Here is a 14,610-nt window from a genome sequence, read left to right as displayed (position 1 = left end):
TTACATTTAATTCATTCATGTATAGGTTAAATGGAGCATTAGGTATTAGACCGTATAAAAAATAAACTAAAAATATGCCCATGCTGCACCAAGCATAGAAGGACTTCTATAAACCCACTAGCGAATGCACTCTATGACTCACGGCCCACACTGGAGTACCTACTTCTATTAGCAGCTGATGGAACCGGATCAGCACCAGAGGCAGAGTATATACCGCCTCACCAGCAGTGTATTCTACCTCACCTACTGCTGAGTACACACACGAGCAGAAGCGCTCTATGACAAACTCCAAACTCCCTACTGCTTCCATCAGCGGCTGATGGAGGCGGATCAGCAACTCCCCCACCTCTGCACCCGGTGCAGGGTGTACACGACCTTGCCTGTAAAGGTAATTTCACCTCACCTACTGCTGAGCCCACACACTAGCAGAAGATCTATGCAGAGCTTCCTTCTATACAGTACCTGCTTCAGTCAGCGGCTGGTGGAAGCTGATCAGCACCTCCTCCCCGCTCGGCACCCGGTGCAGGGTGTACTCTCCACTGTCACAGTTGGTCACATATTCAACGTAGAGCTCCAGGACGTCCCGGCTGACGTCTGGCTTCAGGCCCTTCAGCAGCACCTTCGCCCGGTCTCTGGGGGGGCCCCTACGGACGGTCAGCTCCACGTTCAACAGCTGGTGCTGCTCCTTGGAGAGGACATTCTGAGCATCTGTGGGGGACAGAAGAGTAGTTCACTATACCATCAACATACACCAATGCCAAAGACGACCTGCACCCAGAATACAAAGCAGCCATCAACAACGAACCGTACACCAAAGATAATACAGTTAAACAAAATAGTATTAAAAAAAGAATAATATTAAGTACAGCTGTATGCCTTAAGGGGAGCCACAGGTTTGTTTCTGTGCTGGTGCTCGACTGGAGTCTTCACCGTTATTGCAAGGTTTTGTCTGTGTTGCAGCAGTCAATAAGTGCGGGGTGTCAGGTGGGGTCGAGGGGGGTGGGGGTGTGACTGACATATTGATGGTTAAGCAGAAAAATTGAATCTGGGAGGGTATCTAGTGTAAGGGTTAAACTTGTTTGAAGGGTCGAGAGATAAAACAGCGGAGATAGGATGTTACGTATCCATAAGGGAAGAGTCAGCAGACACTTGAAGCACAGCAGAGGTTACACAGGTAGTGGTTCTGAGAGCAGTTCTGTTCTCCAAACTCCCCACTGTTCCTCCTCCAGGGTTAATATCCCTGCCACCAACCAAGCTGCAGTGTTGCATGGCCCAGCGAGGCAAGAAAAAGCTGAAAGATACGTGATGGTGCATGGCCCCAATCCATCAAGGCAGGACTGCTGATGAGTTGTTTTAACAAGCATTGAAAATGCACTATGTCTCGCCTTTGATTAAGTTAAAGCCATTTGCTTTGCTAATTGTATTGTATAACAAAGCAAATGGCTTTAACTTAATGAAAGGCGAGACCTATTGCATTTTCGATGCTTGTTTAGTTATGCTTTACATTATCGTGGGTGAAAGCTAACATTTATTAGGCATATTATAGAACTGCATTGACACCTGTGGTGTCACTCATACATACACACATAAAACCACCAACACACAGAGTCACTGACAGAGAAGACGGAGAGATACACAACACTAAAAGTGCCAGAGACAAAGACATACACCACTGATACAGAAAACCGATATACTCGCAACATGAGAAGCAGCAGGTTGACCCAAGTATGTATTGGGATTGTACAAAACAGGCCTTTCAACAAGATCCAGCTGAAGCGGTCTGCAGGCGGGACCTCAAACAACAACAGTGAATAGCGATCATGAATCCGGTGGGGTGCTCTGTGGTGGCCGCCAACAAACTCGAGACCAGGGGCACTGCACATCCAGGCCTTGCAGGGCAACGGTAGCACGGTTCATATAGTGCTGTGCTGTGCTGCACTGTAATGGCGGACGTGTTCCTGCATGGCCGAGGCTGCACTCCCAGAGATGCACTCTGTTGCTGGTGAACCACGGCAAGGTCGGTGCCATATAACGGAGAAGAGCGGGGCTCTGCAAGGCCAGTGCTGCGCTGGAACGGTGGGGGCCCATGGTGCTGTACTCTCTCTCTGTGCACATGGCCTGGTGACCTGCCAGCCCGACCTTGCCTGCTTCCTGAGGAAAACAAACACAATCAGGTCCAGAGCAGATCTGACTAAATCCACTCTTGCGTAGCAAATCCTCAGCTATTCACTCAGTTATGTCCAAGATAAGAACAACGCACTCCGGGGCCGGGAGGGATGAGCAATGGAGGCGGGCTCTTCCAGAATGCCCCATACACTCAACCCCCGTCGGGCACTCCAGTGAGGGGAAATTAGGAGTGCGCCTCCTGCGATTTTGTTTTTATAAAACGCTTAAATTAATAGAAGACACCATGAAATGCATTAGGCTTGTTTTAATAAATAACCGTGCCTGAATTAACTATTTATACATTTAGTCAAAGCATTTCTAACCATTACTCACCAAAAAATATGTACCCCATTCTCTGGGACCACAAAGCAATGTGAAGGGCCTAAAGGCGACGTAAAACAAGCGTCTGCCACCGGAATCAAGTTAATTTTTCCCTTACTGAATGTAGTGTAACTTTGAATGTATATTGTTCTCTCCTATATCCCGTTATTTTTTTAATTAATCTTGACAGAACTGCTTGAATGACTTTCACGTAATACTCACGAAGAGTTCATAACAAAAAATAAAAGCTGGAGCCCGGTGACTGGAAGGGAGGAGGGAAGGGGAGAAAGGAGGGTGGGTTGAGAGCAGTGAGAGTGGGATAAGGGAGCAGCGAAAACGCACAACAATTAAACCACAACCCGCGTGGCGCTTGTGAAAGGGCACCGCACTGATACAGGGGGAGGGGGGTCACCAGGGCTGACTGACACGTAGAAGGCGAAACAGCCGGAGTACCAGTGTCCTCCCTGTGACCCCTTGCGCATCTGCGCTCTGTGTCTGCCTGCCTCCAACCAATCACAGATCCGACTGGTGCATGCTCCAGGCGTGAAGGCAGCATGATTGTGGGAAGCCTGTAGCACTGGCTCATGAGCTTCACAGCTGCCATGAAGACTTTTCTAATCTGCTTGTTAAATAAACAAGTAGATAATTTTTATACAAATGGAGGTGCACTAAAGGTAAGACACAAGTTCAAAGTGTTTCTTTTCTTTTTTTGACTTTTATTTCATAGTTGACATAAGTACACGACAACAGCCAACGCGTTTCGTTACTGTGTAAACAATTAACGGAACTTATTCAGGGCTTCACTTTTTGCAGAACAAATTCATATTTCCAATTAGTATTTCCTAAATGTGGTATGGATGTCTTCTTGCACCAATATGTAGATTAATCTAACTATACAAATAAATAGACCGCAGAGCTATTCAAATTCAAAAAGATCTTTTAATGAAAAAGGAGGTGTCTTTTTTCACCATATAATTCAGCAAGCAAATTATTTATGATAAAATTCTGTTAAGACAAAATATCCGTCCCATCAGATTTGAATTCAACACAAATTTCTTCAAAATTATAGAGCTAGATTCCCGCAGCAACATATCGTCCAAAGAGGGATTTTAAAATCATATATATATATATATATATATATATATATATATATATATATATATATATATATATATATATATATATACATATATATATATATATATACACATACATATACATACACACAATATGGACCTCAATTTATTCTTTTAAAATTATATTCACGACTTTTGCAGGTCATACCCATCCTATTCACCGTATTAATACCACCAGCTTTGTTGCACTAGTGTATCGGGATAGAATGGTTTCTAATGGGTCGTCACCCCAGATTTTAGGTACTTTTTGTATCGTCTGGCCACCTTGATAAGCGGTTCCGTCTGCCTCGATAAATCGCCAAACAAGCAGATAAGAAAAGTCTTCACGACAGCCGTGAAGCAGGTGAGCCAGTACGGGTGGGCCGGAGCAAAAAGCCAAAGGGAGGCAACGTAAAACCCTCCTTTCCAATGGGAAGCCAGCGTTTACCATAAATGCTGATGCGCCCCAATGGAAATGAGGGGTGGGGCTTAAAGCCCTTTTCTAAAAGTACTCGTATGCAATAAATCTCGTCGAACGAGCTACGCATGTGCGCAGCAACGCAGGGCGAGACCTAAAAACTGCTTGCTCCACTCCGCTAGGAGACACAGAAGGCTAAACATTCAGTTTTATGGAAGTGCTTGCAATAACACAGTAAGTCTGTTCAGAGAAGTCCCAGTCCTTCTGAAGCAAAGCATGCTGGCCCCTGCACCTCCCCCCATGATTCCCTGAAGTGCGCAGAAGCAGATGGATCTGCTATGTTTGGCTAGCCACTGTAGCTCCCAACTTAGGGCCACCCTAAAACCTTTCTAAAATCGCACATAATCAAGTAGACTCTGAACGAATAAAGTTACTGAAAGTCTATTCATTTCTGATACCATAGCCCACATTCCGTCATGCAAAAGGAAGCAGGATAGAAATGTGAGGTAAGACTATACAGACGTAGTAACGTTCATAAGGACGATAGGCCGTCATCCACCAACATATTAAAGAGGGCATTGCAACCTACACTCCAAGAATAAAATGAAATATGACAAGGAATACAAAGCAATATTTGAGAATATTAAAGATAATAGAACACCAATTTTTTTCTTCTTCGAATTCGAAAGATTTTAGATAAAGTAAGCTGAAGTAAAACTTCAGTTTAACAATATTACGACTGATAATACATCTTCCTTTTTGCTAAAAAGCAGTGCAATATTATTCAGCCAAATAATTCACCAAGTGGTTCCTACCACAAATCTGTAATTTGTCTGATTCATAAAGAGGGTAAACCTCCTATTTTGTGCAAGTATTACAGGCCTATCTGGTTGGTGAACATAGATTATAAAATCTCTGCTGAGATTATAGCCGCAAGCCTGAACCATTGTTGCCCAAACTTATTGGCAACAAGCAATCCAGTTTTATAAAGGGTAGCTTACCCACAGATAACAAAAGATCATGTATTTATGCAAGTACATTTCCTAATCTTAACTTTTCCATGGCTGCCATTACTACTGGAGCAGAGAAAGCTTTTAATAAAACTAGACTGAAAGGTTATGTTTACATTTATGCTGTGGCACGGTTTTGGCTCTAGAATAATGGTTCATTTTGTTACTTTAAAGCTTGCTGGTAGCTCTAGCCTAGCCAATAGGAAAATAAACAATTATTTTTCCCTAAAAAGAGGACTTCACCTGGGTTGCCTTTTGTCTCCACTCTTATTTATCTTCGCTTTGAAAACTTCTCTTTCTAAAATAAAAAAACAGAAGTTTGTGGTTCTTAAAACAGTAATAATCGGGGGCGTGGCTAGCGGCCGACGGACATGGTCGCTTGCTTGAGAGGCTCCGTAGCCCTCGCCCGAAAATCCGTCACATTCTCCGTTTACTGCTCTGGAGAGTTCCCCCGAAACATCGGGGAACTCTCCCTGCGCCAATCCCACCTACGGCTGCTGCTTTTGGAGATTAACAACCGATGCTTCAAGGGGAAAACGGCGTCCTGACTGGAGCCTCCAGGCAGTTCTAAAATGGTGGCCGCAGCTTGGCGGTAATTGTCCGAAGAGTGGAACCGCTTCACCGAGGACCCACACAGTCGCTGGGGGGGATTGCGGCACCCCCCTGAAGATCTCTGCGACCTGATCCGGATCAACCAAGGCTGGTCAGCAGTGACGGAGTTGCACCGTGAGAAGTCGCGGCTCAATCCTGCCGAGGGGTGCTCCCACACAGCGCAGCAGTTCAAATCGAGGCCCCGGACTCTTAATCAATCAATCACATAATTTGTAAAGCGCACTACATACCCGTGAGAGGCTTTCAAGGCGCTGGGGGCGGGGGGGGGGGGGGGGGAGGGGGGTGGTGCTGCTGCTATTGGTCGAAGAGCCAGGTCTTGAGTTGTCTCCTGAAGGTCAGCAGGTCTTCAGTTTGTCGCAGGTAGAGGGGGAGGGTGTTCCAGGTCCTGGCGGCGCGATGGGAGAAGGATCTGCCTCCGGAAGTAGTTCTCCGGATGCATGGGACTGTGGCCAGGGCGTGGTCAGCAAAGCGGAGTTTCCTGTTGGGTACGTAGAAGGAGAGTCGACTGTTGAGATAGGCTGGGCCGGTCTTGTGGAGTGCCTTGTGTGCGTGGATCAGGAGCTTGAAGGAGATTATTTTGTCGATGGGGAGCCAGTGCAGATTCCTCAGGTGGGGGGTGATGTGGTTGTGGCGTGGGACGTCGAGGATCAGGCGTGCAGAGGCGTTTTGGATTCTCTGTAGACTGTTGATGAGCTTGGACGAGGCTCCGGCGTAGAGGGCATTTCCGTAGTCGAGTCTGCTGCTGACTAGGGTCTGGGTGACTGTTTTCCTCATGTTTGTCGGGATCCATCTGTAGATCTTGCGGAGCATGCGGAGGGTGTTGAAACAGGTGGAGGAGACTGCGTTGACTTGTTTGGTCATGGAGAGTTTCAGTCGAGGAGGACTCCAAGGTTGCGTGCGTAGTCGTTGGGGGCCGGGGGCCCCAGTGACGTGGGCCACCAAGAGTCGTCCCATGTGGAGGGTTTGGACCCGAGGATGAGGATTTCCATCTTGTCTGTGTTCAGTTTGAGGTGGCTGTCCTCCATCCAGTCTGCGACAGCCTTCATTCCCTGGTGGAGGTTGTATTTGGCGGTGAGGGGGTCCTTGGTGAGGGAGAGGATCAGCTGAGTGTCGTTGGCGTAGGAGATTATGTTGAGGTCGTGCTGTCGGGCGATGCGTGCTAGTGGTGCCATGTAGATGTTGAACAGCGTCGGGCTGAGGGAAGATCCTTGAGGGACGCCGCAAATGATCTCGGAGGCATCGGATAGAAACGGTGGGAGGCGGACTCTGAGTTCTGCCGGAGAGGAAGGAGGTGGATCCAGTCCAGGGCCTTGTCTAACTCTAAGGCCTCCTGGAGGGCCCGAGTGACACACGAGACTCCGCTGACTCCTCCCGAGGGCCTGAGGTGAGGTGGTGAATGTTGGGGCTACCGGGGGAGGAGAAATGTGTGGAACCACCGAGGGCGCACTAACGCTGCGAAAGGCGGAGGCACAGGTCACCCGCGTCCCCGGCTGAGTGGCCCGTCCTATGGGACTGCCAGGTGGCAGCTACCATATCGCTAACCCTGGGAGACTGCATCCCACGCGCCCTCACCTGTAGGGGGATGGTTTCCAGGCCTGCGATCACTGACTCACACCATCCACCTGGGTTGGGTGACTGAGACCCAGCATACCCAGCGCATTCCTCATACACCCCAGCCAACCGTCACGCTCCCTGCCGTGGAGTTCTTCCACCGGCAACATTGCCTCTGGAGGGGACAGAGATCACAGATTTCGGAGGCACTGCAGGCAGATCCGGCCTGCTTGGGAGGCCGGGTCTAGTTATCCTGCAGCCTCCAATATACCCCTAAGGGTGCTGCTACTTCGACTATCGGACAGAGCGGGAGCCCGCCTGGCCCTGGGTGCCCTAGTTCTTGTGCAGCAGCTTCCCTGGCTGGGCAGCAAAGAGAGAGTCAGACACTGACAGCACGTCCCGCTATATTATAGACCTAACTATCTCCTGATCACTAGGAGCCACTTGGAAAACTGACAGGCCGGCGGTTGACTGACCTATTCTCCGCGCAGGCGGCGGCCAGTACAGGTGTGCTTCCCTCAACGGCGGTGCCATTAACCCCAGAAATACTGCTAATGGCTAACAACAGAGGCTCAAAGACTCAAGTCCAGAAACAACTGGCAAAGTTTGCATGGACAAAGCAAGGGGCAGACATAGACTTTGCCTCGGGTGATGATCACCGGGCCTCACAGCCTCACCCCCAGGCTAAAACCCCTATTCTGGAGGACGTGATAGAGGCCATAGCGGGAATGAGGTCATCCTTAGAAACACGTATTGACTCAGTGAACATCGAAGTTACCCTCATCAGAGCGGACTTGAAGACAATGGACTCTAGAGAAAGACATTGAGACTACTACGGCGGCCCTGGTGTCTGACACTTCTAGCCTTCAGGACCAAGTGGCACAGCGGCAAAGCCAGCAAAAACAGACGGAGGAGCTCCTGGATGACTACGAAGGAAGGGCTCGGAGGAACAATGTTCATATTCTTGGCGTGCCGGAGCGAATGGAGGGGCCAGCAGTAGACCTCTTTGTAGAAGACCTAATCCTCAACAAACTTCAACCTAAATGGCTATCGAGCTATTTCTCCATCGAGCGGGCTCACAAGGTCCCAGGGGGGCGCCCCAAGCCTGGAGCTCCTCCGCGCCCCATACTCGCTCGAGCGTTTAACTTTCCAGACAGGGATGTCATCCTACAGACAGCTAGAGCTGGACCTCCGGTGAAAATAGACAATGCAAATATCACGTTCTTCCCAGATTTCACGGTTAAAGTCCAAGCACAACGACGGAGCTTCACAGCTGTCAAAAAGTCCTTCGTGAGAAAAGCATCAAGTACTCCATGCTGTTCCCAGCCAGACTGCGGGTAGAATCAGATGGCAAAACCTGGTTTTTCCTTTCCCCGGAGGAGGCCTGGGACTGGGTAGAGGGATGGCGCAGAGTTGGGAAACAATCGGATGGAGGGCGCAGTAGCGGCCAAGGCAACTGCCAAAGGGCCCCCCGGAAGATCGGTGGGGGACCTCCAGACGTGGACAAGGATGATGTGTGTTAACTCTGATCATGTGATCACCTTGCACTTGCCTAGTTGGGTGGTGAGATCTACACTTCTTCGATTTGACCACCAACATTGCCAAGGTAACGATTCTCTGAGCTCGTACTGACTTTCATTGAAGTAGGCGGCCAAACTTGAATGCACACCTCTAGGTCTTGTAGGTAGTGTGTCACATATCGACGGATTGGACTGTATTGGACAAAGCTTAATTAATCTATGCAAAGTTATGTTGAAGGGCGGGGGTTGGAGGCGGCTAGCCGAACACCTCACATATGGGAGGGAGGGCAACAGGCACTCTGCCTTGTTGGGGAGTGGATAGTTTCGAATCCACTGGCAGGAGGGCTGGGAGGGGGGGGTTCAGGATGGGGAGGGCAGGGGGGAGTTGGTTTGTTATGTTTTTTAGCACAGAACACACAAGTAAGCAGTTCATCACGGGTCAACATGGCCACACAGCAATGCAGGTTGATGGGTCGGTGGGTTGTAATAGTGCAGCTCCCGCCATTACTCAGGCCACGTGCCACCTCACGCCACTCAATTCCTGGTCACCGTCATCACCGCGGGGCTCCGCGGTGGTTTCCCCTAAACAATAGCCATGGCAAATTCTAAAGATGTTAAATTATCAATTCTAACCTGGAATGTTAATGGACTAGGTAGCAAAATTAAGAGGGGGATTGTCTTACAATATCTCAAGCGTCAATCACCAGACCTGGTCTTGCTACAAGAGACTCACCTGGTGGGCAATGGCTGCAAAGTTCTCCACAGGTGGGGATACAAACTGATGGCCCACTCCGGGTTCACTTCGGGTTCCAGAGGCATGGGACTTCTAGTCCGCAAAAACCTGGCTCGGACACCTACCCGCGTCTGGGCTGACCCCCAGGGACGATTCGCAGTCCTGGAGGCGACCTGGGAGGTAAAGCACCTAAATTTCGTTTCAGCCTATCTCCCACCGGCACTGGGTAAAACAGCACTTCAAGACCTAGGCAAAATACTTATTGACCTCCCCCCGGGACCTCTTATTCTGGAGGGGAGGGGGGGGGGGGGGGAGGAGACTTCAATATGACAATGGATGATACTTTAGACAGGTGCCCTCCAAAACCACCTTCCAAGTGCAATACCTTTTTGGTGGAATTCGCCCAGGCCTTGGGACTCAGATATCTGGAGATCATTACATCTCAGTGAATCCTATTTCACTCACTACTCCATCGCTCATAAAAGTAGGTCCCCCATTGACTATCTTTTTACGTTCTCCGCAGACACTGGGCATTTCCGACACCCCCAGGGACTCCCGCGGGGCATCTCTGATCATTCTCCCCTAGAGATTGAACTCACGTCCTACCAGTATTCGGCCCGAGGCCCCATAATTAACCCATGGCTCCTCACAATTCCCGATATCAAGGAAGACCTCCTAGAACACCCGGAATATTATTTTACGGACAATATCTGATCCATAGACTCGGCTAACACTATTTGGGAGGCCTATAAGGCAGTACTTAAGGGTCGCGCCCTAGCTTTGAAAATCGGATACCTCCGGAAACAAAGCGAACAGCTGACCCAGATGGAATGCGACCTTCTGCTTGAGACGGCACATAATGCCGCTCCCATTGATGCCACAGCCCGTAACCTCCGAAACAAGCAGTTGGAATATAAAGCCCTCGCACGAGAAAAAGTTCAAGCCCGGCTTTTACAGACACGACAAAGTCTACGAACTAGGTGAACGGGCTGGTAAGATGCTGGCATGGCTAGAAAGGACGAGATCAGGAGGAGAGATGGGTTCCCGAAATCCTACTAGATGATGGAAGGCGGATGACAGACCCTCAGGATGTAGCAGAGACATTTGCTGATCACCTATAGTCGGTGTATACCTCTAAGACTACATACTCCTCCGAAGACTCACCAGCTCTTGGAGGAAATGGATTTACCTACTTTATCTGACACTGACAGGGATGTCCTTTATGCCGATAACACAGCAGAAGAAGTCTGCAAGGCTATCTTTGCTATCAACTCCGGTAAAGCAATGGGGCCCAACGGGATCCCCATTGAATTCCTTAAAGTAATGTCCCTTAAAGTAGCCCCCCCCTCCCCCCCATCTCAAAAACATGTATGACGAAAGTAGAGAGAAGGGCATTCTTCCCTTAGACCAGCGGTTGGCCTCCATCGTGGTCATTCGCAAACCGGGCAAACCAGTGGATAATCTTAGTTCGTACAGACCTATCTCTTTGATCAGTTCAGAGGCCAAAGTGTTGGCCAAACTTCTGGCATCCCGGCTCATAACAGTGCTCCCCTATCTAATGCAGGCCGACCAATCGGGGTTTATACCAGGGCGGAATACCGCCCTCAATATACGAAGGGTTCATAACATTCTAGGTAGGCAGCCCTATTTGCAAGAAGACGCGGTGATCCTCTCCTTGGATGCCACTATGGCGTTCGGCTCAATAGAGTGGCACTATCTCGGAGGTATTAGCAAGATTCAGATTTGGCCCACGTTTCCGACAATGGGTGGCATTGCTCTATACGGACTTGTTGGGCCGAGTTAGGGTGAATAATCGCACTTCCCGTACATTTGCCCTGCAGAGAGGTACGAGGCAAGGTTGTCCCCTGTCTCCCCTGTTATTTGCGCTGACCCTCGAACCACTAGCCCATTGGATACGACGAGATGTCTCGATCAGGGGACTGAAATGGAGAGAGGACTTAGAGGACAAAATTTCACTCTACGCAAACGATATCCTTAGATATCTGGCGTCCTCTCGAGCCTCCATTCATAGTCTATTTAATGTTTCCACAAATTTTGGCAAATATGCCGGGTACACGATCAACTGGTCCAAATCGTTATTATATGTATTCGCGGCCCCCCCACCTCATCTGCCCCGCGGGTACTCGATAGAACTAGCCACAACAGGTTTTCAATATCTGGGCGTTTTCATTACCACCGATCCCAAAGTGTTCTATGAACGTAATCTCCTAAGCCCCCTTAGAAGGCTACAGGAAGATTTGAAACACTGGAGGTCGCTGCCTCTGTCCCTCTTGGGTAGGGCGGCTCTTTTTAAAATGCTCGCATTGCCCCGATTTTTATACGCGCTTCAAAACTGCCCATTCGTCATAGCTGACAACTATTTTACCATGATAGAGGGGTATCTCCGCGTTTTGCTCTAGGAGGGAAGAGCACCCCGAATTGCCCTACAGAAGCTTACTATCGGGTGGTATGACGGGGGTATAGCCCTTCCAGACCTACGCCTTTATTACTGGGCCTCACAATTGTTTGCAGTCAACCATTGGATCCATGGGTCCCCGACGAACCCGGCATTCCACCTGGAAAAGTACCAAACTGGACGGGACGGATACTTGGGAGCCCTCTACAGTAAGGCGCGAAAGGGCGGGTATGTGGGACCTATGTCACAAACAGTAGACATATGGCATAAGGCCACAAACGCCTGGGTTGGTTAAATACACTCACAAAAGCTACACCTTTGTGGTCATCGCAGAAACTGGGGTCCCTCTGCTTCCAAACTGGGTTTGATAGGTGGGACCTCATTGGGATCTCTAATATAGGAGATCTGGTTAACAAAGGGAAGATCCTCACATTCAAGGAGCTACAAACTAAATACACTCTTGCACAATTAGAGGTTTTCCGTTACCCACAGATCCGACACGCCATCCACACAAACATCCCAGATCTTCCCTCCCTGCCGAACACGTCCCCCCTAGAAGATAGATGGCTTTAGTCAAGAGCGGCTCAGAGAGCAATCTCACGCACCTATCGTAAACTCTGCAATAACCTGCCAGACTCCTTTCAGGCCCTCCGAGTCCAATGGCAGAGAGACCAGGAGCCGCTAGACGAGGATGACTGGCAGACGGCCCTAATGTCCCCTAGGGAAACGGCCATACACCACCGCTTCCGTCTTATACAACTAAAGATACTCCATAGGTCCTACATCTCGGGAGTAATCCTGGCCAAGCTAGGAAGCCGAGCTGACGCTCTATGCCTTAGAAAGAGGTCTTCAAACTGTGGGGCGCGCCCCCCTGGGGGGCGTGGATGGGTTCCCAGGGGGGCGCTAATGCCTCTGAAAGTACATGTAAATGAAGACCTGGAAGTGCAGCGATCTTTATTTGCTGCATTTCCAGGCCGTCTTCATTTACACCCAGGCCTTGAAGTGAAAGTGACAACTGTTATCAGAGTGCGGTGGGGTCGGGGGTCAGCGAGTGTGCTGGCAGGATCACAGAAGTTTCTATAAAAAAAAAAAAAAGGCAAGTGTTTTGTGTTATCACAGTCTTTTAAGTGTGTATAAAATAATGCAATAACAGAAGAATTGAAAAATAAATACAAGTTAAACTAACTGGTGATAAATGCACTCATTTAGGTTATGAAACCTCAGTTTGCAACTACCATCACTGTAGATGTGTGTGTATGTGTGTTGGCATTTTGAGCATAGTTATGAATTTCCTGCATTTGCCACATAATCCATCATCTGCTGCATGATTTGCAGAATTAAAAAAACTCATTTCGAGCTCAAACGGCAGCAGCAACACGTTACCTTGCAGCGGAAAACCCTTTCTAAAGGTTGACTGGTCACCTTTCTGTTGCTTATTGCTATATTTTAAAGTAGTACTAATGAGGGGAAATATATGCCAGGATACTGAAAAGTCGAAAAATGGCAAAAGAATGCAATAATGCCATCACAAAATAGGCAAGATTATGCAGCATTATTCGCCTCTGCTTGTTGCATAATTGGCCTTCTCCTGCCACATAATTCCAGTGGCCCTGTTTATAGTGCTATGAGGTCCCAGCCTGTAGCAGAAAGCACTCTAAATATGTGAGTCAATATTTAAAAATAGTATTTAAATAGTCTAAACTAGGCTGCTGCTGCAGCAAAATGATGCAGTGATTAAGGTAAAACAAGTTCTTACATAATATACTTTTTAGTAATAAGTAATTAAACTGTATCTAATACAGACATTTTTGTAAGTGCCTCCACAATTCCAAATCTCAGCTAACACCCCACATTACATCTCAAAAAGAATAAATCTTTGCCGCCATGAAGCTTTAAGCAGAGTCGCTGGAATAATTCAGTAGGAGAGGACCACATTATACTGCAGGTTGACCAAATTAAGCAACAAAAAAAGGTTAATTATGCGGCACATTTTGTGGTTAGCATTACTTCATTATTTTGTTATTTTAACTCATGGTAACGCTGTCAAGGGAAATATTTCATCTCACCCAAATACAGCCGTTAGCAACTACAAGATTGCCAGTCAATCTTTGCAAAGGGCCTTCCACTGCTCCGAACACTTTGCCTCATTTTAAGCAACTTTTGTTCTGTTTAAGCTAAAATCAAGTTTTTTTTGTTGGAATCTGCATATTATGGATTATGTAGCAAATGCGGTAAACTCATAATTATGTGCAAAAATGATACTGCTGCAGAAACTCATAATTCCAGTGGCCCTGGCTTTAAGTGACTCAATCAATTAATGGCTGGTTTCTTTTTCAACTTTCTGCACTACCACCACACCCTTCGCTTTCAGGCAGAGGCACCTCAAAGTCAATATTAACCATTCTGGAGCAGTTGTTTGTGTGAAAGCTGAGCCAATGGGGTGGCAGGTAGAAGGCCAGCAGGGTTGCTGCATTCAGATGCAGAGCCCTAATCCTCTCGACTACTGGAGCCTCACAGTAATAGTCTAGGAGACAGAGGAAAGGATTGAGATTCATTGATACTGTCAAAGAGAAGGCCCAGAATATGGAGCACTGTATGGGGACTCATTTTTATGTTTACAAATGGCCAGAGATAGCTTCTTCAGAGAAAGACCCCAAAGAAGGGGACAATATAAGTGGTCTATTTCTTAATTTCTTTTTAAAAAGGCCATTCATTAGTGAAGCTGGTACTGCTGCAAGGTATGTAAGT

The 14,610-nt window shown here is 48.0% G+C and overlaps 1 protein-coding gene across 6 annotated transcripts in view; it reads right to left on the bottom strand.

The window, feature by feature from the left end:
* PARP10 (poly(ADP-ribose) polymerase family member 10) overlaps nucleotides 1–14,610 on the bottom strand; it is a 447,966-nt gene that overhangs the window by 375,986 nt on the left and 57,370 nt on the right. For all 6 annotated transcript variants that reach the window (XM_085604387.1, XM_085604383.1, XM_085604388.1 and 3 more), the window contains exon 3: nucleotides 463–708. In XM_085604387.1, coding sequence (XP_085460513.1) covers nucleotides 463–708 — 246 coding nt within the window. The remainder of the gene's footprint in view (nucleotides 1–462; nucleotides 709–14,610) is intronic.

This window comes from Triturus cristatus, chromosome 5_1 (genome assembly GCF_964204655.1).
Source record: "Triturus cristatus chromosome 5_1, aTriCri1.1, whole genome shotgun sequence".
NCBI classification, from domain to species: Eukaryota; Metazoa; Chordata; class Amphibia; order Caudata; family Salamandridae; genus Triturus; species Triturus cristatus.
Note: the sequence above shows the minus strand (reverse complement) of the source record. Positions and strands in the feature narration are given on the sequence as shown.